The sequence below is a fragment of the Mirounga angustirostris genome, unplaced genomic scaffold, assembly GCF_029215605.1.
Source record: "Mirounga angustirostris isolate CCGP_5_RB_7025 unplaced genomic scaffold, mMirAng1.0.hap1 SCAF_10, whole genome shotgun sequence".
NCBI classification, from domain to species: domain Eukaryota; kingdom Metazoa; phylum Chordata; class Mammalia; order Carnivora; family Phocidae; genus Mirounga; species Mirounga angustirostris.
Genome location: NW_026991718.1, coordinates 30,596,380 through 30,622,202, shown reverse-complemented (window position 1 = coordinate 30,622,202; position 25,823 = coordinate 30,596,380). Strand labels below are relative to the sequence as shown.

General features: G+C 37.6%; 1 protein-coding gene across 4 annotated transcripts in view; it reads left to right on the top strand.

Annotated features, from left to right (window-relative positions):
* Positions 1-25,823, top strand: part of ATL2 (atlastin GTPase 2) — a 62,259-nt gene that overhangs the window by 19,697 nt on the left and 16,739 nt on the right. For 3 of the 4 annotated variants that reach the window (XM_045884439.3, XM_064572130.1, XM_045884442.3), the window contains exons 2-4: positions 6,291-6,535; positions 24,809-24,943; positions 25,223-25,327. In XM_045884439.3, coding sequence (XP_045740395.1) covers positions 6,291-6,535; positions 24,809-24,943; positions 25,223-25,327 — 485 coding nt within the window. The remainder of the gene's footprint in view (positions 1-6,290; positions 6,536-24,808; positions 24,944-25,222; positions 25,328-25,823) is intronic. The other variant, XM_064572131.1, reaches the window with a different exon arrangement.

Here is a 25,823-nt window from a genome sequence, read left to right as displayed (position 1 = left end):
GAACCTGTGTATATACATCTCCCAGATGCAATGATTATCAACATAATGGCCATTTTATTTTATCTATTCTTCCATAGCCAGCCTCCCCATCAGATTATTATGCCTTTGTGGTGTCTGAGATGTTCATAAGATCTTTCCACTACAGCTGGGCCAGAATGCCAAAGTATCCCGATACTGTTAACATTTCTGGTGTCTGTTCCTCTTTCAATTCTTTAGTAGCAGCTTTCTGGTAAGCTTTGCATAGTGTTGTATTCCTCTGCACCTGTGAAGCTTCTGGGCTGCACCTCTGCACAGCTTCTTTTTCTCTCTGTCCTGTGTAGCAGGTTCCAACTGCTTTAGCAGCCCTAAACTCAGATCTTGTGCTTTGGTTCCCCATGCTGTGTTTAGGAAATTGTTTCTAGGCGGTGGGGAGATTAAGTGAGAGGTGGCGGGTGGTGATCATGGGGCTCGCCTTTTGAGTTTCCTTCTATCAAGGATTATTCTTCTATGACTGTTGTCCATCCTTGGAAAGCGATGCCTCATATATTTTGCCTAGTTTTACAGTTTGTGGCAAAGGGCCAGCAGTTATTCTAATGACTGGAAGAGGAAGTCTCAAGTGTTATTTTGTTTTTGTTTTTTTCTGTAAGTGTACCTATGTTTTTAAAAACAAAGCAAAACAGAATCGGGGATGAGTTGTAATAGTTTGTGATCTGCCTTTTTCCCACTTATTTTATACTGATGTCTTAAATATCCCTAATATCTTAAATGTGTGGATGTGTTTTTAAGCCATGTAATATGTCCATGTGGTTAAAAGAACTATTGAGTCCCTTTCCAGCAGAGTTCCACACTCAATATTAGTTTTCACTACCATAAAAAACACTGCCTAACAAACTTGTTCATCTTTGTTAGCATCTTTATTTTCTTATAAAATTCCTATAAATAGGTTTGCTATGGTATAACCTCTTAAAGGCTTTTAAAAATATGTGCTAGAATAAACTTCTGAATACTTAGATACTGTTTTCATTTGGTTATACAGTATAAATGTTGAGGGCCAAGTACCAGACACAAAAATACTGCTTTTGTCAAACTGCTAATTTTTGTAAATACACTGAGTAGACTGAATCCAGGCTACTTTCCATACAGATTGTTTTACATTTTTAGTTGGAATGTGAATAATAACTTAAAATATACTTTCATTGCTTTTGAAAAGTGAATTACTCTTTACTTGGTTCTCTTCTACAAGTTTGGGGTTGAAATAATCTAACATTAGTAACATTTTATTGTAATGCAGATTTGTAGCATCTTTTTATTGCCTCAGCTTATAATTATGCTGGAAGCTGGCAGACAGATCTAGGTCAGTCCTGAAGTGTAAATTTTGCCATAGGAATATATGCTGAATGTATGAATTTGGCAGATTTAAGATAAAGTATGTTTAAAGAGCAATAAAAAAGACAAGTGTCTTTTTTTGTAGATTTCCTTTTTTAGAGGAATTTTAGGTTCATCACAAAATTGAGTGGAAAATACAGAGTACACATGTACCCCAGTCCCCACACATCAACAGCCTCCCTGCTCCAGACCAAAGTGGTACAGTTGTTACAATCTTCATTGACACCTCATTATTACTCAAAGCCCACGGATTACATTAGGCTTCACTTACGGGGTTGCATATTCTGTGCGTTTTGACAAATGTGTAATACCATATGTCTACCTTAAGAGAGAATAGTTTAACTGCCCTAAAAATCCTCGTGCTCCACCTGGTCATGTGTCCTTCCCCCTCAACCAGTGGCAACTACTGTTCTTTTTTTTACTAAGACAAATGTCTTTTTGTAGGCCTTGTGACAAATAGGTTAAGTATACTTAGCGTTAAGGCATGGGGAAATATTTGAGGAACGGTTGATCTTATCTAGGTAGGTATCTTTCAGCTTTGACCTTGAAAGATCCATTTGGGAGTTGGAGTGGGGGAAGAACTGACTTGGAACAGTGAATCAGGAAAATTTATTGGAGGTCTGAAGTCACCTTCAGTCATTTTTTGACACTGAGAAATGGAAATAGAATTAAAATCACTATTCTCTGCAAGCATTTAACTTCAGTTTAAAATCTCAGAGTAATGCTAAATTTAAAAAGATTTCCAATCTAGGTAATCACTGTATGTTAATGTTTACAAGTAGTCTAATGAAATGTACATTATAATTATTCAGTTGCTTATATCAGTATTTGATGAATGAAGTACTTTATCTGTAGTTACTACAGATTTGGTAGAGCAATCATGATGGGGGAGTAAACTTAGTGAACCATGTCATTGTGCTCCATTATACCTTTGAAACATGTTTGCTGCACTTTAGAAGTCTGTAGACTAGAAATGGTGACTATGTAGACATCTGCTGCCTATATATCTGAGGTACCTATCTTTATCCATGCTAATCAAAGAAAACTGGCTAAGTGATAACTGTAGTCAACTAATCTAGGTGAAATTTCAAGCTAATAAAAATTTCCTGCCGGGGCGCCTGGGTGGCTCAGTCGGTTGAGCGATTGCCTTCGGCTCAGGTCATGATCCCAGGGTCCTGGGATCGAGCCCCGCATCGGGCTCCCTGCTCCGCGGGAAGCCTGCTTCTCCCTCTCCCACTCCCCTGCTTGTGTTCCCTCTCTCGCTGTGTCTCTCTCTGTCAAATAAATAAAATCTTTAAAAAAAAAAAAAATTTCCTGCCAAGTGGTTTGTTTTATTTATTAATTATTATTTTTAAGATTTTATTTATTCATTTGACAGAGACACAGCGAGAGAGGGAACGCAAGCAGGGGGAGAGGGAGAAGCAGGCTTCCCGTGGAGCAGAGAGTCCGATGTGGGCTCGATCCCAGGACTCTGGGATCATGACCTGAGCTGAAGGCAGATGCTTAACGACCAAGCCACCCAAGCGCCCCTATTATTATTATTTTTTTAAAGATTTTATTGATTTGAGAGAGAGAGAGAGGGAGGGAGCACAAGCAGGGGGAGTGGCAGGCAGAGGGAGAAGCAGACTGCCAGCTGAGCAGGAAGCCCGCCTGGGATCATGACCTGAGCCAAAGGCAGACACTTAACCAACTGAACCACCCCGGCGCCCCCTGTCTGTTTTATTTTTCAGAAACTAATGCTTTCTTTACAGTAGGAACAAGACTATTTGTTGATTTTAACAAAATCAGCAATCCAGATTTGGTCATTGTGATATTTTAGCATACTTTATTCATTTTGGATTCTTTTTAATTAGTGTATTACTTGGTAGAACCTCATACTTTAAAAAAAATATATATATATATATATATATACTACTCTTGAGTTGCTGGAAGTATTTTCCCAAACTAATTATGTGATTGTCAGATTTGCTCATAAAATACATAGCGGCAGGTATAAAACTCCTGAGTAAAATGTGTAAATTTTATCCAATCAAGAAATATTTATTAAGCACCTGCTAGGTGCCAAGCACTGTTCTGGGTGCTGGGAGACAAGAGTGGTCAAAAGGGTGATTGGGGTCCTTATTTTATTTTATTTTAAAGATTTTATTTGTCAGAGAGAGACAGGGAGCACACAAGTAGGGGGAGTGGCAGGCAGAGGGAGAAGCAAGGCTCCCTGCAGAGCGGGGAGCCTGATGTGGGACTCAATTCCAGGACCCTGAGATCATGACCTGGGTGGAAGGCAGCGGGATCCTTATTTTTGTGGTACATATATTCTATGGAGGGAGAGATACAAGGTAGACATGTAAACAATAAAGCATTATTTTAGATACTGAAAAGGACTGTGGGGAAAAAAACCTGTTTTGTTCAAGTGATGTGGGGGGTCTGTAATTTAGACTGAGTGGTCAAGGAAGGCCACACTTAAGAGAGAATATTTCAGCTGAGATCTAGATGATGGAGAATTAAGCCACCTGAATTTCTAGGGACAGAGCATTCCAGACAGGGGAAAACAGGACAAAGATTCTAAGGTGGGAAACAGGTTTGGCCTGCTCAAGGAAACCGCTAGAGGACTAGACTGTAGGAGCCAGAACACACAGGACTGTGGAGGTCATGGTAAAGAACTTAGAGTTTGTTTTGTTTTTTCTCTCTGTTTGCTAATTGAGGGTTTTATTTTATTTTATTTTTTTTAAAGATTTTATTTATTTATTTGACAGAGAGAGAGAGAGTGAGAGCAGGAACACAAGCAGGGGGAGTGGGAGAGGGAGAAGCAGGCTTCCTGCCGAGCAGGGAGCCCGATGTGGAACTCGATCCCAGGACCCTGGGATCATGACCTGAGCCGGAGGCAGATGCTTAACGACTGAGCCACCCAGGCGCCCCTAATTGAGGGTTTTAAACAGAGGATTGATAGTCTAGAGGGGGAGACATATAATAAATAAGTACTTACATAAATATTCAAATGATGGGTGGATTCAGATTGGGGGAGTGTAGGAGGACTAAACTTGGTTAGGAGCCTCAGCAAAGATATTCCTGAGGAAATGATGTTTAAACTGAGACCTAAGGAATAAGCATGAATTGATTAGGGCAATGACGTGGAAAAGAATATTCCAGACAAAGGAATATCATGAATGAAATACGAGTCTAGAAAGAGCTTTAATAACATAAGGATCTGAAAAAAGGCTAGCTTGTCTGTTTGTAGTTTACCGAGGCGAGAGTAGTACCAAATGAGGCAGGAGAGATTTGGCAATGAGTACAGGATTTTATAAGACATGTGTAGGATTTTAGTTGTTAATCCTCCATAACAGTGATTTTTAAGGAGAGTATAATTTAATCACACTGATATTTACCTATATTATTTAGTTGCTACTTTGTGGAATTTAGATTGGATTAGAGGAGGGGGCAAAAAGGGAGACCAGTTAGGTACCACTCTATATTTGTGTACCATTGAAACTGGAAGTGGTAATATCCTCTTTAATTAAATATTGATTGCTTTTACTTTCAAAGATTCTCCTTTGAAATTGCTTGCTCTTTATATTTTCATTGTTTGCAGCACATTTTGAAATAGTGTTGCTGTTTTTGCTGTGTACAGTTAAAGGTGCCTTGTGATGTGGAAGTAAAGGCTCCTAGCTTTTGCAAATCAAATAAGCTAGATATTTCTTTATGTAAGGAGAAAAAAAGTCCATTAATGTAGATAGATAATCTTTAAGAATAGTGGTTAGTTGGATAAGGTATTCTTGTAGTGTTGGCTAACAATGGGCCACTCCTCAGTAGACTGTCTCCTGGGAGAGAAGGGACACGATGGATATGGTATGTCTCCATAGATTGGGAAGGGGCATTTAGTAGACAGGTTCAAGGGGAGAGTCTTTTAAAAATGTTGATGTGGGAAAGGATAATAAATAAGGTCCCCAGGAGTAAGTTGTTACTACATGGAATCAGGCAGTTGATAGGGAATAAAGCCAGACAAGGGATATAGACTCTGAAACTAGCTTTTAGGTGTTTTTGTTTGTTTTGTTTTTAAAAGAACAGAAGCCTACACTTTAGAAATTTGTCTCTGCTGTTTCATGTTTTATAGTTATTCATTACTATTGAGTAAAGTTCTTGGGCAAAGGTTACCTTCATTTAGTGTGTTGGGTAAACAAAGGAAGAGTTTATATAGCTGTTTTGGGGGAGTTATGTGATTTTTGAAGTGGTGGCTGTGGTCTTTGAAAAAGAGCCCGGAGGCCAGTGTAACTATAGGATATAACTCTGCACCTTACTGACTCTTCTTGTGTTTTCCACTAAAATATTAATCCTGTTCTTTGCTTTAATAAGGGAAGTGTACTATTAGGTTACTTTTACTAAATTAGGGGCTCGTTAGCTTTACCGTAAGTGCCAGTTTTAGAAACTTCTTAGGACCTTAGCTTAGCCATTTAAGTTTCACAGTGAACAATGTTTACAATTCCTGTTTTAACGTTTGTAACTTAGAGTAATTTCCAGGTGATGCCCACAGGGAAAAATTGGATTCTGAGTTATTGGGCAAAATTGACCCCCCCAACCCCCTTTTGCACAGATCCAGTTTCTGTGTGCATATAGTAGCAGAAGTTGTTTATAGAATAAGGCAGTGCTCAAGAAACAGCTACTGTTCACATGTAGCTGTTAAGACTTAATAGTAGAGGCTGTACTCGTATTGCGGCTTATCTGTATATATAGTGGGAAGTCTTAGCAATATTCTTGGTCCAATTACAGTGGGAGTGAGAAATCCAATATGTGCTTGAACATCACTTTTTGTAACTATTTTCAGATGATCTGGAATAAGGGGGAAGTCACTTGAAGTTTTGTTTTATTTGTGATCCTTTAGGAGAAGTTTGTAATGCAGGAATTCAAGTAACCTCTTTCTCTTGGTTTAATTCTAGGTGAGAATTATGAAGATGATGACCTAGTAAACTCTGATGAGGTTATGAAGAAACCATGTCCAGTACAGATTGTTCTTGCTCATGAAGATGACCATAACTTTGAGCTCGATGAAGAAGCTTTGGAGCAGATATTGCTACAGGAGCACATACGAGATCTTAACATAGTAGTGGTATCCGTGGCAGGAGCTTTTCGTAAAGGGAAATCATTTCTGCTGGACTTCATGCTTAGATATATGTATAACAAGGTGAATAGTGTCTTTTAAATTGAACCCAGTTAAAAACAACCAACCAACCAACCTTGTTTAAAAATAATAGACAAAAAATAGTGAGAGCTGTGTCTTTAATTTTACAAAAATCCAGTTCTTGCTAAGACTTCTCAGTTAAGACATTAATCTAAGTTTGTTTGAGTTCTTGATTCTTCCTCCTCTCCATAATTGCTTTTTGCATAGTACATAATGATGCATATGACTGAGCATCTATGTTTGAGGCATTGTAGCTCTAACTCGCGATGTCTTAAGTATACTCTAAAGTCTCTGATGTACTGTTCATTTCTCCCGTTATTTCTTCACACCTCCCCCTTCTTGATCAAGCCTCTCCAACAATGCATGAAGTAGGCTGATAGAGACTTTTGTAAAAGTGCACCTATGGTCTTCAAATAAGTCAGCTTCAGTCTCTATTGCATTTTGAAATAAAGTCCAGTTCCTTAGAGTGGCTTCCAAGGCCTTCAGTTGATGTCTGAGCTTCATATCTTGCTTCTCTGTGTCAGGTGTACTATAGTTTTTGCAGTTCCTCAAGTGTTTCATGTTATTTCTCATATGTTGCTGTATCCTTGGCTAATCTTTGCATAGCAGGCCTTCCCTGATTTTTTTTTTTTTTTTTTTTAAGTAGGCTCTATGCCCAATATTAGGGCTTGAACTCACAACCCTGAGATCAAGAGTCACATGCTCTATGACTGAGCCAGCCAGGTGCCCTGAGGCCTTCTCTGATTTTTAAGACTATGTTATATCCAACTCTCATGGCACAAATAATTTGTTTCATTGATACTGCTTTAGTTATTGTTCCTGGCCAGTTTAATCTCTGCCAGGAGTGGGTCTTATCTTAATTACCATATCTCTCTCACTGAACACATTAATTGGCCCATAATAAGCACTTACTTTCTGTTTTGACCAATGAATCTCCCTTTCTCCACAGATTTTCACTTTTTAATGGTGCCAAACAATTGTTATTTCCCTCTTCCTCCCTGATTTTGGCTTTCTCCCCTGAAAAAAAGCAAAAAATAATTTCACTTGAATCAGAATGTTTTTCTAACAGTTGAAAGTTGCGTTGAGGGAGTGAGAATTTGATAGGGACGAAGAAGGAGGAATTGGAAATTTGGAGTGGAGCACTTAGGAGGAAGAACTTTCTTTACAGGGGGCGTTTGACATTCAGAAACTACATGAAGATGCTAGAAATAACACTTTGACAGAATTATGTAATTGCCTAACCACATGTCAGGGTGCTCACCTTTACGAGTTCTGTATCAGTCTGTAACTGGGTGTGCATCTGCCTTAAGGTAAGTAACAAGGTAAACATTCCTAGTTGATTTTCCGTGAAGCTTTTCAGTAAATTCTTTTCATAGGGATCTCCTCAGGCATGGTCAGGTATGCCTCAGTATCAAGAATGTAGTTCATATTAAACAACACTATTTTGCATGTTTAGCAAATTGAGAAAGATACAGTATTTCATCCATTTAGACTTGATTATTTGTCACTTTTACATCTGAAATAGAGAAATGAATAAATAGTGACATGTTCTTTTTAAAAAAGAATGTACATTTAAATATGATAATTGAGGTTCTAACCCTAAGGTAAAGTTAGCTTATGTATATTGTATATATGTGTGTCTGAGCTGTTCAGTGCATGTGGGTCACAGACAGAATGTTCAAAGGGAAAGGAAGTGTAGATCACTTGCCTAGCAATAACAGATAAATTTCACCTCAGGTGCCATTTCTGAATCCATCTCTGATCAGTTAGTAGTGGTTGTTCAGAGGGGGAGTAGCAGCCCACGCATGTGTCATGTATTTGCAGTCTCTGAACTAATACAATTTCCTTTTTCCTGGGGGAGACACTGAAGCCACCGGAAGGTTATGAGGGCCTGAGTGAGGTTATATACCTAGTTAATGGCCTCTAAGCTGAAATATCATTACTAATACAGAATTTCTGGTATAAGTAATCTTACTCTGTTAATTAAAAAATGACATTAAACGTCTGATTTTTGGGATAGCATGCCTCTACTTACACTGATTTAGTGGTGGGTCATGCTTTTCCTAGGACAATGAAAGTAAACAAGAAGAAGTCACAATGGGGTAGTTTTGAATTTATTTCATTAACCATATCTGTCTGCAAATGTGGAATGCTAGCTGAAGAAGGTAGGAGATGAGTAGTGGCTTATACTGACTTTGTATGTCCTCTTTATTGACCTGAGTCAATTTATGTAAGGGTGCAGTTCACTAAAGGAGCTAAATATAAATATTTTACTTCATGATTTAGAAATAGATGACTGTTTTCATTTTGAGTAGTTAGTAAAGTAATAATACAAGGTTAAATGTGAGCTTGTTTCTGTTGGACAAAAATGAAAACTTCAGTATTTAAAACTAAGAATATTCTGAGGTATTTACCAAACATTTCCGAATTATAGGGGAAATTCTGATTTTTAGGTCTCATATTCTTGTGAAGTAAATAGCTTCTTACACAGGTGTTGTTTTGTTTTTTTTGAGCGGCCACTTGTATTTTGAAAATAGGTTTTCAAAATATAGGAGGAAAGAAGTTAGTTTTCTTTTGTAAACTTAAGAGGTGAACTAAACATTTTTCTAGAATAAAATTCCCTCGTGTGTTGGAATTGATCATTTACTATAGTTTATATGAGAAGGGTCACTAAAATTGCTAATTCTTGAATTCATTATGTAGGAAACATTTTGAACTTACAAGCATATCACTTATGACATTCACTGAATGCCATATATGAGGAATACCACAGAAATTCAAGTATTGTTGGTGAACTTAATAATTTGTAAGTAGAATATTTATTACTTGTAAAAGTCATTCTCAAAAAGCTATAAATGAAATAATCATAAAAATTTATGTGAGAACTGTTAGGTCTGTTATGTCAGTATTTAAAAAAAAAATCATTATTTCATTTGTAAAAGTAGGGAGTTATACAAGGAGATAAAAATCTGTAATGAGAGACAGAGTAGGTAAAATGGTGGGAGAGAGGATGACTTTTCCCTGCAGAATATATGTGTATACTCTTAAGTATTTTATACTTTTCCCTTTCTAATGCTGATTTGGTTGTTGAGGGTATAGTTCAGATAAATATATTTTTTCTTTTTTTGACTTTTTTTTCCCTGAGGTATAATTTATATACAGGAAAGTACCCAAATCTTAAGTGTATAGCTTGCTGAAATTTTACATGTATACACACACACACACACACACCCATATTACCACTACCCAGATGAAGATATAGAACCTCACCCCCCACCATGTTATATCCCTTCCAGTTAATATATACCCCCCAGTTAATATCCACCCCCAGTTAATATCTACCCCAAAGGTAACTGCTATACTCAACTCTTGTACCACAGACTGGTTTTCCAATTTCTGAACTTTACATGAATGAAAACATGCCATGAGAGTTTGTGTTTGGTTTATTTTTTTAAAGTTATCTATGAAATGTGCCCATGTTTTTGCATGTAGTGATCATTATTTTTGTTACTTTGGTATCTGCTACATGATTATACCATATTTTATTTATTCATTAACTGTCAGGAGATATTTGCTTTGATCTTACAAGTTTTAGTAAGCTGATTTTTGTGAATCCCATGCTTCCAAAGTAGATTACTCCTATGATAATAGGAATTATTACAAAAATGCTGTTCAAAAATTATCATGTAAAAGTAATTTCAGTTTCAGGAATCGGTTTAGGAAGGTCAAAACTTAATTTAGAATTAAATTATGTAAAACTTAATACTTGGGACATATTGAACACTAAGCAATGGTGAGAGCTGTTACTTAACTCTTCTAGATAGAATCTTAATTCTGTATGGAGTTGGTTGCAGTTTTATATCATTCCCTATTTTTTAAAAAACTTCATTATGAAGAATTTTTAACACATGTAAAAGTGGATAACAGTATAATGCATCCTCATGTATTTACAGTTATCAACTCAATCTCATTTCATCTATACCCCAACTTATTCCATACCTTATGTGTTGTTTTGAAGTATATCCAGATACATGATTTCATTTGTCAATATTTCAGTATATATCTCTTTAAAGATAAAGGGTCTTTGGACATTACAGTAATATCATACATAAATAATTCCTTAAGTAATATAAGGGATCAACTTTCCAGTTGACTCAGATATTTACATTTTTAAATTTTTAACTGTTTTTTTTTTTTTTTTTTAAGATTTTTATTTATTTATTTGACAGAGAGAGACACAGCGAGAGAGGGAACACAAGCAGGGGGAGTGGGAGAGGGAGAAGCAGGCTCCCTGCAGAGCAGGGAGCCCGATGCGGGACTCGATCCCAGGACCCTGGGATCATGACCTGAGCTGAAGGCAGTCGCTTAACCAACTGAGCCACCCAGGCGCCCAATTTTTAACTGTTTGAGTCAAGATCGAACCAAATGAGTTCCACATTGTGATTGGTGGCCTTTAAAGTGTTTAAACTCTTTTTAGGCTTCCCTCCATCTCTTTTTCTTGGCCATTTATTTGTTGAAGAAACTGGTTGTTGGTCTTAACAGAGTTTCCTCAGTCCGGATCTGCTGATTTTTATTCCATTTGTATAGTTTTACATGTTCCTTTGTCCTATGAATGTTAGTTAAAGCTAAGGACTTGATCAGACTCACGTTTGACTTTTTGGCAAAAGCATCTCATAGATGATGTATTCTTCCATGAGGAAGTATAGATTATCTTTTAAGATAACAGTTTTTGAATCTTTACTGAATTCTAGGTATGCTGATTACTGAGTACTATCTCACTCAGTATTCACATTAACCCTATGCAGTCTTATTAGTATTTCAGCTTGATAGTTGAGGAAATGAGGCTCAAAGGACATGGCAAGGGTGAGATCCAGACCAGGGAATTTGATTCCAAAGTCTTTATTCTTAAAACCACTATATAAAATGATGTTTGGTCCTTTTCCATACGTACAGTGAACTATTCTTTTGTAAACGGTCTCTTTTCCATGTTTACTTCAGTAGTTGAGGTAGACAGGAGTGCATGCCTGCTAACTTTTTTGCTGCCCACTGGTATCTATGCTTAATGAGTAAAGAGTTTTGACTCCATTTATAACATAATTGCTAAAGGCATTTTAAGGGAAACTATATGTAGTTTTTATTTTTATTTTTATTTTTTTTAAAGATTTTATTTATTTGAGAGAGAGAATGAGAGACAGAGAGCACGAGAGGGAAGAGGGTCAGAGGGAGAAGCAGACCCCCCGCTGAGCAGGGAGCCCGATGCGGGACTCGATCCTGGGACTCCAGGATCATGACCTGAGCCAAAGGTAGTCGCTTAACCAACTGAGCCACCCAGGCGCCCTATTTTTTACTTTTTAAAGAGTTGCTCCCCGAATGGCTTCCAGAGATCAGGAGTAAGAATTATCTCTGAGGATCATCTGTGCCGCTACCTACAATTTGCCAAAAGCATAAATATCTCTGCATTGGCCATGAGGGATGTTGAACTTGATTTCACCTTTTTTTCCTAAGGCTGACAATATCTGAGATGTGAGACTTGGGGGAAATGTGTGAATGCATGAAGAAAAATTTGTTTTTTTCATGTTCTTTTCTAAGAAATGTATTTAGAGGAAGAATGGTATTTTTTTAAAAGTTTCTTCCTAGGGTCATTTTATTACTTCCTTTTTTGTGGTACAACTTACGTACAATGAAGTGCATAAACCTTAGTCTAGCCGGTGAATTTTTATGTGCCTATACTTCTGTAACCATTGCCATTCAGATCAAGAAAGAGAACACCTCCATATTGTAGAAGGCTCTCTCATTTCCCCTGCCAGGTATTACTATCTTTTTTTTTTTTTTTTTGACAGAGAAAGAGAGAGAGAGACCACGAACGGGGGAGGGGCCAAGGGAGAGGGAGAAGCAGGCCTCCCGCCGAGCGGGGAGCCCCATGCGGGCTCGATCCCAGGACCCTGGGATCATGACCTGAGCCGAAGGCAGACGCTCAACCGACTGAGCCACCCAGGTGCCCCTGGGTATTACTGTCTTTAACATTGAGAGTCCATCATCATCTTGACTTAAATCACAGTAGATTAGTTTTGTCTACTCTTGAACTTTACGTAAATGTAATCATAAAGTATGCATTCTTGTGTCTAGTTTCGTTCGCTCAACATTGAGTCTAAGATTTCTTCATGTTATTAATGCATCAGTAATTGTTTGTTATTGCTGAGTGGTATTTCATTGGATGAAGATATCACAATTTTCTTATTCCTTCTTTTGATAGACATGGGTTATTTGTAATTTTTGTCTATTATGAATAAAGCTACCATGAACATTCTTTTACAAGTCTTGGCAACATAAGTACTTATTTCTGTTGGGTATATTCCCAGGAGCAGAATTGCTAGGTCCGTAATGCCCATTCAACTGTAGTAGGGACTGCCAAAATTTTTTCCAAAGTGGCTTTACCAATTTGTACTTCCATGAGCAATGTAAGAGACTTAAATTCTTTACACATCTGATGAACAGTATTGTCAGTCTTTTTAATTTTAGCTGTTCTGATAGGTAGGCATTTTGTAAGTTCTAAGCCATCATCTTACTCTATACAGGTTCGTGCTTATAAAACTGTTGCCACATTTAATGTAGATATTTAGCTTATTCATTTAATTATTACTTTAACTGAATTAGCTTTTGTGTATTTCACTTACTACAAGTGAAGCACTGTGTGTAACTTATGTAATAAGCTGCTGAAATTTTAAATTTTATATTGTTACTATTTTTGCATATGCAAGAAGCCAGCAAAAGTTGATCAGAATTCCAAAAAGGAAAACAAAAATTGGTGGGCTTATTTTTATCCCTGAATATAAGCTAAGGGGTTGGGTATAGAGGTTATGTGAACTCTGAACTACCTTTTTTCCATTAGCACATTGACTTTTTTTCCTCCTAGATTTTGATTGCTGTGTTGAAACTAATCTTCTGTTCTCTGATATGCAGTTTTAAAATTAGTGTGAGTAATTTTAGTTAGAAAAACTTCACCAAATGTTGCCAAAGCTAGAGGAATCAGAAGCAGATGAGATGGAGGAGTCTACAATATATTGTTCCAAGTCCTTACAGCAGTGTTTTGGGAGAGACTTTCTCGGTTGTATTCCTGAATCTATTCCCTGAAAAATGTGCTGTCATTTGTAGTCTTTGAAAACACTTCTCTAGCTTTAAGCCCCGAATGTATGTACTGCCTGTTATGTATTATCATCAAAATTATGGTACCTACATCATCATATATTTGGACTTGAGAGAACATAAATTATTTGTTCCAACAGATCTTTTTCCATTCTGAAGTCTGTGTTCCTTTTACGTTAAAATTTACTATTTCTAAAGTACTTGATTTCATTTAGGTTATTTATTGAAGGATATCTTAAGTAATAGACTGTTAATGTAAATACTGATGACTCAAACACAGCTTTAAGACATTTAGGGGGTTAAACAGTCTTGTATAATTTAAGTTCCTTTTATATTAATAGTAACTGTTTTTGAAGAATACTTTTTAAAAGTAATTAACTCCCTGCCTCTTTCCCTCATACTGCCAGACAATTTTGCTGTTTTAACTTACAAGCTTTAGTTGAGCAATGTTTTGTTCTCACTGTTTGAAACATTTTCTTACACATATTTTTAAATAACTAATAGGTTGCATTTCCTATAGATACTTGGTGATGTTCACCATAATCCTTTCATCAAAAAGCAAGTTGAGGGGCGCCTGGGTGGCTCAGTTGGTCAAACGTCTGACTCTTGATGTCAGCTGGGGTCATTGTCTCAGAGGCCTGGGATTGAGCCCAGTGTTGTGCTCCCTGCTCAGTGGGGCATCTGCTTGAGTCTCTCTTTCTCTGCCCCTCCTTGCTCGTGTACACACACACACTCTCTCTCTCTCAAATAAATCAATCTTTTTTTTTTCTTTTTTAAAGCAAGTTTAGGGGTGCCTGGCTGGCTATTCAGTAGAGCATGAGACTCTTGATCTTGAGGTTGTAAGTTCGAGCCCCGTGTTGGGTGTAGAGATTACTTAAAAATAAAAAAAATCTTGGGGCGCCTGGGTGGCTCAGTTGGTTAAGCGACTGCCTTCGGCTCAGGTCATGATCCTGGAGTCCCGGGATCGAGTCCCGCATCGGGCTCCCTGCTTGGCAGGGGGTCTGCTTCTCCCTCTGCCCTCTGCCCTCTTCCCTCTCGTGCTGTCTCTCATTCTCTCTCTCAAATAAATAAATAAAATCTTAAAAAATAAATAAATAAATAAATAAATAAATAAAATAAAAAAAATCTTAATGTTCAAGCCATAGGATTTATGACATATTGCACTAGTACATGGATATATAGCAGAACCTCCAGTGGACACGCCTTTTCCTCCTAGACTTCTGTAGTATTATGGGATGGATTTTGTATGACTGAGTCTTTGTTAAGCTTGTATACTAAGTGTATTTGATTTTTGGTTTTTCTTTTAACAGCTTTTTTTTTCCCCCCAAAGATTTTATTTATTTATTTGACAGAGAGACAGCGAGAGAGGGAACACAAGCAGGGGGAGTGGGAGAGGGAGAAGCAGGGTTCCCGCCGAGCAGGGAGCCCGATGCAGGGCTCAATCCCAGGACCCTGGGATCACGACCTGAGCCAAAGGCGGACGCTTAACGACTGAACCACCCAGGCGCCCCTCTTTTAACAGCTTTATTGAGATATAATTTACATACCATATAATAAATCCACTTAAACTGCACAGTTTCATGGGTTTTAGTATATTCACAGAGTTGTACAACTGTCACCACAATTTCAGAACATTTTTATCACCTCAAAATGAGAAAAATGAAATCCTGTACCCTTTATCACTCCTCCTTCCCCAGCCCCAAACTTCTGGCCCTAAGGAACTATCCATTTGTTTTCTGTCTCTATACATTTGCCTATTCTGGACATACACATAAATGAAATCATATAATATATGGTCTTTTGGTGACTGGCTTCTTTCACTTAGCATAATTTTTTTTTTTTTTTTTTTTTTTAAGATTTATTTAAGAGAGAGCACGAGTGGGGGTTGAGGGGCAGGAGGAGAGGGAGAAGCAGACTCTCCACTGAGCAGGGAGCCTGACACTGGTCTTGATCCCAGGATCCTGAGATCATGACCTGAGCTGAAGGCAGACGCTTAACCAACTGTGCCACCCAGGTGCCCCAGCATAATATTGAAAGGTTCATTTATGTTGTAGCATTATCAGTGCTTCATTCCTTTTTAAGACTGAATAATATTCGATTGTATAGATATACCACATTTTATTTACCCATTTTACCAGTTAATGGACATTTGGGTTTCCACCTTTTGGCTTATGAATAATGCTATAATTATATGAATATATATTAATACATAATATTTCACTAATTATAATACAAGGGTATATAATAATAATAATAATAATGAAATAGGTAAGGGTCTAGCTTCAGTTCTTTTGTATGTGCCTATCCAGTTGTCCTAGCACTATTTGTTGGAAAGGCTATGCTTTGTCCATTGAATGGTCTTGGCACTTTTTTTGTTGAAAATTAGTTGATCATAGACATGAATTTATTTTTGGACTCTCAATTTTATTTCATTGGTCTATATGTCTATTAATGCCAGGACCAGACTGTCCTGATTACTGTTGCTCTTTGGTAAGTTTTCAAATCAAGAAGTGAGAGTCCTCTTATTTTGTTCTTTTTTAAGATTGTCTGTTCTAAAAAAATAAAAATAATAAAGAAAGATGATTATTCTAGGTCCCATGCAATTCTGTATGAATTTTAGACTTAGCCTGTCAGTTTCTATGGGAGGTTAGCTGGAATTCTGTTGGTAATTGGGTTGACTATGAGAGATCAACTTGAGGAGTATTGCCGTCTTAATATAAAGTGTTCCAATTCATGAACATGGGATGTTTTTCCATTTATTTAGATCTTTAATTTCTTTCAAAAATGTTTTATGGTTTGCAGAGTATGTTTTACTTTTGTTAATTTATTCCTTTTTTAATGCTATTATGGTACGTATTGGAATTGTTTTCTTAATTTCATTTTCAGATTGTTCATTGCAAGCTTACAGAAGTACAGTTGATTTTTGTATATTGATCTTGTATCCTGCAACCTTGCTCAATTCCTTCATTAGTTCCAGTAGTTTTTTAGTATACTCTTTAAAGTTTTCTATATACCAGATCATGTCATCTGTAAGTAGAGATACTTTACTTCCTTTCCAGTCTGAAGTACCTCTTACCTCTCTTTCTTGGTAACTGTCCTGGCTAGAATCTCTAGTACAATGTTGAGTACAAGTGGTAAGAGTGGATATCCTTATTGTTTTCTTAATCTTTAAGGAGGAACCATCGAAGTTCTCACCATTATGTATGATTTTAGCTGTAGGATTTTTTGCACTTTTTTTTTTTAAATCAAGTTCAGGAAGTTCCTTTCTAAGTCTGTTGGGAGGTTTTGTTTTGTTTTTTAATCATGAATGGATGTTGGATTTTGTCAGGTGCATTTTCTGTGTATCTGTTGATATGATCATGTGGTTTTTCTTAGCTTGTTGATATGATTATGTTATTAATATTTTTAAAATATTGAGTCCTTGCATCCCTGGAATAAATCCCATTTAGCTGTGGTGTATAATGTTTTAATATACGTTGTTGGGCTTAATTTGCTAACATTTTGTTGAATGTTTTTGCATCTATGTTCATGAGATATATGGGTCCATAGCTTTCCTTTCTTTTAATGTCTCCAGAACTTTTTCACCTTCCCAAACCAAAACTGTACCCGTAAAACTCCCGTTTGCCCCCTCCCCCTCAGTGCCTGGTAACCACCATTCTCCTCTGTCTCCGTGAGTTTAAGTACTCTAAGTACTTTGTATAAGTAGAATCATAAGGTATTGTTATTTTGTGACTGGCTTATTTCACTTAGCATAATGTCTTCAAAGTCAAGGACATCTTTATAACCAGATTTTTTATTTTAATTCTTGTTGAGTGTGTACCTAAGTTGATAAGAGTTGTCCTTTGTCTCTTTGTCCAGCTTGTGACTTGGGTCAGTCATAATGTTATCTATTTGTCTAGCCCCAAAAGAGAGGAGTTGGACATGGGGTTGGTTAGGTAAGATGTTAGACAATTTTAAACTGTTTTAAGACTCTAATGTTTCTTCATTTGTTCTAGGACTTTCAGGGTATTCTTACATATTCAAATGAAAACACTAAATGATGCTTGGTGGTCAGAATGTGTATATTGTTCTATCTACAATTTGGGTGTTGATTGTTTATAACCTACCTCCTAGTAGATTTGTAAGGTTAAGATTTTTATCCATGGTGCGTTTGTGGGGAATGTCTCTCAACTAAGAAGGATCTCCTCTTTTATTGTGTTACTTAAATCTTTAATTTTATCCCTTTTGTCATTTTTCTTCACAGCTCTGGTAAGTTATTATGGCCTTTATTCTTCCAGCCTGCCCAGTTGGAGTGTGTAGGCCTGCAAACAGGAAGTTGTGTGTATTCTGACACATACAGACCTGGCTGGATCACCAACTCTTTGTTTAAAGTTTACCTGCTGTTGTTTCACTTTGTTGCTAGGGCATGTTATCTTTCCTACGGTGAAATAAGAATTTGTTTCTTACTATTTAGAGTAGGTAGGGTTTCTTTATTGTTGATAATTATATTACATTGGTAAGTCTTTTTGGCAAGGGCTTATGTTTATTCACTATAGTATTTGACTATATTTAAACTTCGGGTGTTTTCAGATTACCTTTTACCATTAAGATTCATTCTAAAAGATCTTCTCTTTTTATTTTACTGGAGGACTAAGATTATTTTTGGAATCTTGAGTTTTAAGGCTTTTTTTTTTGTCTCCACAGTAGTGAATGGTACTAGTTTACTGTTTTTCAAGTTATCTTAAGATTTGTTTTTAGTAACTTATGACAAATAGTACCTATTTTCAGTGAGGCTGCTTCTAGAATTCACTAGAATGCTCCTTGGAGGGCAGGAATATATGTTCTTGTGCACTGCTGTAGCCCTAGGACCTAGAGCAGTAGCTGGCACGTGGTAAGGGTTCAGTGAATACTTGCTGAGTGAATGTGTAAATGTATTTTATGGAACTTACCAGTATTCTTTATGATACAGTGATAGACGTCTTTTTTTTTTTTTTTTAAAGATTTTATTTATTTATTTGACAGAGAGAGAGACAGCTAGAGAGGAAACACAAGCAGGGGGAGTGGGAGAGGGAGAAGCAGGCTTCCCGCCAAGCAGGGAGCCCAATGTGGGGCTCGATCCCAGGACCCTGGGATCATGACCCGAGCCAAAGGCAGACGCTCAACGACTGAGCCACCCAGGCACCCCCAGTGATAGACTTCTTAACTTCAAGTTTTACGTGTCATCCTTTTTTTCTTTAAAAAAGATTTATTTATTTTAGAAAGAGAGAGAATGCACACGAGTGGGGGGAGGGGCAGAGGGAGAGAATCTTATGCAGGGTCCCTGCAGGAGCCTGACTTGGGGCTGGATCTCATGACCCATGAGATCATGACCTGTGCCAAACCAAGAGTCAGACCCCCAACTGACTGAGCTCCTCTTTCATCCTTTTATTGACTAATCAGTTTACTGGTTTTTAAACATTCTGTTAACAGGGTAAACCAAGAAAAGATGATATATAGTCAATAGATTTTTTAAAAAATTATTATTATTTTTTTTGAGGCATCAGTTCTTTTTAAAATTTTTGAGAGGGTAAATTTAACAAACGTGTTAGCCTGTGATTTCGGTCATACATTTTTAAAATTTATTTTTACTGTTTTGTCTGTGTAATTGTTTTTAGGAATAATAAAAGGGACATATTTCTTCCGTATCTCTTAAGCATGCTCAAAAGGAAATGATACATTAAAGCTTAGTAATTAAAAATTTTTTTTTAACTTTTTTTTTTTACTTTTTTTTTTTATTCTTATGTTAATCCCCATACATTGCAACATTAGTTTTAGATGAAGTGTTCCATGATTCATTGTTTGTGCACAACACCCAGTGCTCCATGCAGAATGTGCCCTCCTCAATACCCACCACCAGGCTAACCCATCCTCCCACCCCCCTCCCCTCTAGAACCCTGTTTGTTTTTCAGAGTCCATCGTCTCTCATGGTTCGTCTACCCCTCCGATTTCCCCCGCTTCATTCTTCCCCTCCCGCTACCTTCTTCTTCTTCTTCTTTTTTTTTGTTTCTTAACATATATTGCATTATTTGTTTCAGAGGTACAGATCTGAGATTCAACAGTCTTGCACAATTCACAGCGCTTACCAGAGCACATACCCTCCCCAGTGTCTATCACCCAGTCCCCCCATCCCTCCCACCCCACCCCCCACTCCAACAACACTCAGTTTGTTTCCTGCGATTAAGAATTCCTCATATCAGTGAGATCATATGATACATGTCTTTCTCTGTTTGACTTATTTCACTCAACATAATACCCTCCAGTTCCATCCATGTCGTTGCAAATGGCAAGATCTCATTCCTTTTGATGGCTGCATAATATTCCATTGTATATATATACCACATCTTCTTTATCCATTCATCTGTCGATGGACATCTTGGCTCTTTCCACAGTTTGGCTATTGTGGACATTGCTGCTATAAACATCGGGGTGCACGTACCCCTTCGGATCCCTACTTTTGTATCTTTGGGGTAAATACCCAGTAGTGCAATTGCTGGATCATATGGTAGCTCTATTTTCAACTTTTTGAGGAACCTCCATACAGTTTTCCAGAGTGGCTGCACCAGTTTGCATTCCCACCAACAGTGTAGGAGGGTTCCCCTTTCTCCGCATCCCCGCCAACATCTGTCGTTTCCTGACTTGTTAATTTTAGCCATTCTGACTGGTGTGAGGTGGTATCTCATTGAGGTTTTGATTTGGATTTCCCTGATGCGGAGCGATATTGAGCACTTTTTCATGTGTCTGTTGGCCATTTGGATGTCTTCTTTGGAAAAATGTCTGTTCATGTCTTCTGCCCATTTCTTGATTGGATTCTTTGTTCTTTGGGTGTTGAGTTTGATGAGTTCTTTATAGATTTTGGATACTAGCCCTTTATCTGATATGTCATTTGCAAATATCTTCTCCCATTCTGTCGGTTGTCTTTTGGTTTTGTTAACTGTTTCCTTTGCTTTGCAAAAGCTTTTTATCTTGATGAAGTCCCAATAGTTCATTTTTGCCCTTGCTTCCCTTGCCTTTGGCGATGTTTCTAGGAAGAAGTTGCTGCGGCTGAGGTCAAAGAGGTTGTTGCCTGTGTTCTCCTTTAGGATTTTGATGGACTCCTGTCTCACATTGAGGTCTTTCAACCATTTGGAGTCTATTTTTGTGTGTGGTGTAAGGAAGTGGTCGAGTTTCATTCTTCTGCATGTGTCTATCCAATTTTCCCAACACCATTTGTTGAAGAGACTGTCTTTGTTCCATTGGACATTCTTTCCTGCTTTGTCGAAGATTAGTTGACCATAGAGTTGAGGGTCCATTTCTGGGCTCTCTATTCTGTTCCATTGATCTATGTGTCTGTTTTTGTGCCAGTACCATGCTGTCTTGATGATGACAGCTTTGTAATAGAGCTTGAAGTCCGGAATTGTGATGCCACCGGCTTTGCTTTTCTTTTTCAATATTCCTCTGGCTATGCGGGGTCTTTTCTGGTTCCATACAAATTTTAGGATTATTTGTTCCATTTCTTTGAAAAAAGTGGATGGTATTTTGATGGGGATTGCATTGAATGTGTAGATTGCTCTAGGTAGCATTGACATCTTCACAATATTTGTTCTTCCAATCCATGAGCATGGAACGTTTTTCCATTTCTTTGTGTCTTCCTCAATTTCTTTCATGAGTATTTTATAGTTTTCTGAGTACAGATCCTTTGTCTCTTTGGTTAGATTTATTCCTAGGTATCTTATGGTTTTGGGTGCAATTGTAAATGGGATTGACTCCTTAATTTCTCTTTCTTCTGTCTTGGTGGTGGTGTATAGGAATGCCACTGACTTCTGTGCATTGATTTTATATCCTGCCACTTTACTGAATTCCTGTATGAGTTCTAGCAGTTTTGGGGTGGAGTCTTTTGGGTTTTCCACATAGTAATTAAAATTTTTTATGTGTTCATTTATTGAACAAATATTTTGAGTGCCTACTACAGGCCAGGCATTATTCTATGTCCTGGAATACTGTTCTATGTTTTGAGGAAAAAATAAAAAACAGACAAAACTTCCTTCCTTATGGAACTTATATTTTCTTAGAGGAGATAGAGAAATAAGACAAATAAGTAAAATATAGAAGAAAAATCGATTTCTCTAACAGGGTAGATTCTTTTAAGTTATTTGTATAGGTTGGACCTTTTAAAAGTAATCAATTTATTAAGTACCGCTTTGGCATTGTTAGGGGAATGAGAAGCCACATGTGAGAGCCTAAAATGGGGTAAGACACTTTGGTAGGAGCAGTTTGGTAAACAGGTGGAATTTATAGTGTGTGCTTTCAAGACTTACACAAGAAATGCAGTGCAAATGCAGGTGTAAGGATAACCACCTGTAGTGTCAACAGTATTTTTTAGGAGTTCGGAAAACTTGGAGTTTCTTGAGTGCTGGCCCAGTCCAGGCAGAGAACAGGTGGAAGGAACAAAGGTATAGATATGCTAAACAACATACATACTTGGAATAGTGACCCTTTTGGTATGGTAGAAACAGGAAGAGTGTGTGTGTGTGGTGTGCTGGGGGTACTATACGGTATACCAGGAGCAGAGGTAGGAAAAGTAAATTGAAGGTGGGTTGTATGCAACAGATTCTAGATGGTTCTGTAGGTAAATGGAGAACTGCAGGTGACTTTTTTTTAAGGTTTTATTTATTTATTTGAGAGAGAGAGGGGCAGACGGAGAGAATCTTCAAGAAGACTACCTGCTGAGCGCGGAGCCTGACTCAGGGCTCGATCTCACCACCCATGAGATCATGACCTGGGTTGAAACCAAGAGTCTGGTGCTTAACTGACTGAGCTATCTAGGCGCCCCCACAGATGACTTTTAGGACAGTAGCATGATTCCATTTCTTGTTGAGAAAATTAAGTGACTATGGGAGGATGGGTTGGAGAGTATAGCACAGAGGTGCAGGAAGACCTTTTTGGAGCATCCAAAATATAGTCCGGGGCAAGACCACCATTGTGCTTGTTTAGGGGGTACCATTATTCCTCTAATCACTGTGAAGGGTCCCTCCTGAAGCACAATCCTTAGTATATAGTGTGAATGGAGTCGTGCCATGAGGCAGCTTTGTCACCAGTAGAGAGATGAGGGGGCCTTAAGTTGGAAGGTTCTGAAAGGTGAAGAAGAGTGCAAGAGAATTTTGTAATTGATAAGATTGGTAACCTACGGGGGATGGGAGTTTTGTGGAATAATAATCATTATAGATGGTTTGAAGTTTAAGGCTGATCTTCACATTAGGTATCCACTTTTTTTCCACCTTCAATCTGCTTTTCACAAATTGCTTCATTCCCTCATTGAGCCTACCTTAAACATCTTTACTCATAATGTGAGCTTTGTTATCTGTTTTGGACTATGTGTCTAAGCTTATTAGAAGTATTTCTGAAACAAAGGAATTTTTCCTGTGGGGTACTTTGAGTAAAGGGTATGTAGGCTAAAGTATAGGGGTCTTGATATCTGTCAAACTTACACATTATGTCCTAGAATTAACTTTCCAGATAAATTATCTTATGGTATATTAACTTTTATATTATTTTACAATATTTAATTATAACTATTTGGCCCTGTGGTTTTATTTATTTATTTATTTATTTTATTAACATAATGTATTGTTTCAGGGTACATGTCTGTGATTCGTCAGTCTTACACAATTCACAGCGCTCACCATAGTACTTACCCTCCCCAGTGTCCCATCACCCAGCCACCCCATCCCTCCCACCCCCCTCCACTCCAGCAAACCTCAGTTTGTTTCCTGAGATGAAGAGTCTCTTACGGTTTGTCTCCCCCTCCGGTTTCGTCTTGTTTCATTTTCCCCTCCCTTCCCCTGTGATTTTCTGTCTTGTTTCTCAAATTCCTCATATCAGTGAGATCCAATGATAATTGTCTTTCTCTGATTGACTTATTCGCTTAGCATATAATACCCTCTAGTTCCATCCATGTCATTGCAAATGGCACGGTTTCATTTTTTTGATGGCTGCATAATGTTCTATTATATATATATATACACCACATCTTTATCCATTCATCTGTTGATGGACATCTAGGCTCTTTCCATAGTTTGGCTATTGTGGACATTGCTGCTATAAACATTGGGGTGCACGTGCCCCTTCGGTTCACTATGTTTGTATCTTTGGGGTAAATACCCAGTAGTGTAATTGCTGGGTCGTAGGATAGCTCTGTTTTCAACTTTTTGAGGAACCTCCATACTGTTTTCCAGAGTGGCTGCACCAGCTTACATTCCCACCGGCCCTGTGGTTTTAGTTAGAACATTTTATTATGGAAATTTTAACTTACCCAAAGATGGGATAGTATGATGAACCCCAATATATGTATCAACATTTTGTTGGTCTTGTTTCATCTGTATACCTCCCTGCCCTTTTATTTTTTGCTGGAATATTTTAAAGCATATGCCAGGTTTATTTTTTCACCGTAAATACTTGACTATTTAACAGTTAAGAACTCTGTTATTGTTAGTATTACCCACAATACTGTTATCACACCAAGCAATCATTTTTACTGTGATTTAGTACTGCCTAGTAAAATACCATGTCTGGGTTCAGATTTCCCTTTTGGTTTTGAAAAAAAGCCTTTTTTTTTTTTTTTTTTTAACTAATTGGATTATTTGAATCAGGTTCCAAGCAAGTGTTGTGGTTATTTTTAAACTTGATATTTTTTAAAGAGAAAATTAAGGCAGTGTGAAAACATTTTAGTATAAGCTATTCTAAGAGAGCATTGCTTTTCTGACAGCCATTCTTTCTGGAACTTCGTTTTGCTTATCTGTACGAGGAGATGTCATAATAGCTGGTATCTACTTTTTAGGATTTTTAAACATAGGAAATCTTCAAAATGGGAGTGGGTATGACCTCACCTATCTAGAAGCCTGAAGAGTAAAAAATGTGAGATTTGAGAAGGTTCGGTTTGTAGGAGACTGCAGCTCTAAGGCAAAGCACCTCAGATGGGACTTGGGATTGCTTTTGTAACTATTTGTGTAATGTTACCATGTATTTTATCTTGCTGGACTTACCTGCCTCACCTGTAAAATAAAGAATGGGTGATTTCTTACACTTCTCCTTAGTTCTTAATTTTTTGTTTTATTTTACATTTATGCTTGACTTTGACAGGATTCCCAAAGTTGGATTGGTGGAAACAATGAACCATTGACTGGCTTTACATGGCGAGGTGGTTGTGAAAGAGAAACAACAGGCATACAAGTCTGGAATGAAGTATTTGTAATCGACAGACCTAATGGAACGAAAGTAAAATTCTGTTTATACTTTCTTACTGTTTTTTTTTTCTTCCATATTCTTTTTTGAGCTATTTCCTGGTATTAAAGAGCAAAATAGCACAGAACTATTAATGTCTGATAACTTCAACATAACATATATGGGTTATTATGTCAAAATGTGTGAGATATTTAGCTTAGAGTACTTTTCTTGACTTAGTTACTGATTTTGACATTTATCATTTTAAATTTTGTTTTAATAGTCACTATTGGTGAATATTTTACTTAATATTTTAAACTTTTAAATTCCTAGGTGGCTGTGCTGCTAATGGATACCCAGGGTGCCTTTGATAGTCAGTCAACTATCAAAGACTGTGCAACGGTGTTCGCTCTGAGCACCATGACTAGCTCTGTCCAGGTGAGACATGAAATGCTGTGGTCTGATCAGTTCAGATAATCCTAATACCTTTGCTCTTTCTTAAAATGCTTTTTGAAAACAAAACAGGTCACATAGGGTAAAGGGAGGGGAAGGAAGCAAACAATGGTAAAAGACTCAACTATAGAAAACAAACTGAGGGTTGCTGGAGGGGAGGGGGTGGGGGATGGGCTAAATAGGTGATGGAGATTAAGGAGGGCACTTGTTGAGCACTGGGTGTTACATATAAATGATGAATCACTAAATTCTTTTGAAATCAATATTATACTGTATGTTAACTTACTAGAATTTAAATAAAAATTTGAAAAAGAAAAAGAAGGGGTGCCTGGGTGGCTCAGTCATTAAGCGTCTGCCTTCAGCTCAGGTCATGATCCCAGGGTCCTGGGATCCAGCCCCGCGTCGGGCTCCCTGCTCAGCGGGAAGCCTGGTTCTCCTCCTCCCACTCCCCCTTCTTCTGTTCCCTCTCTCGCTGTGTCTC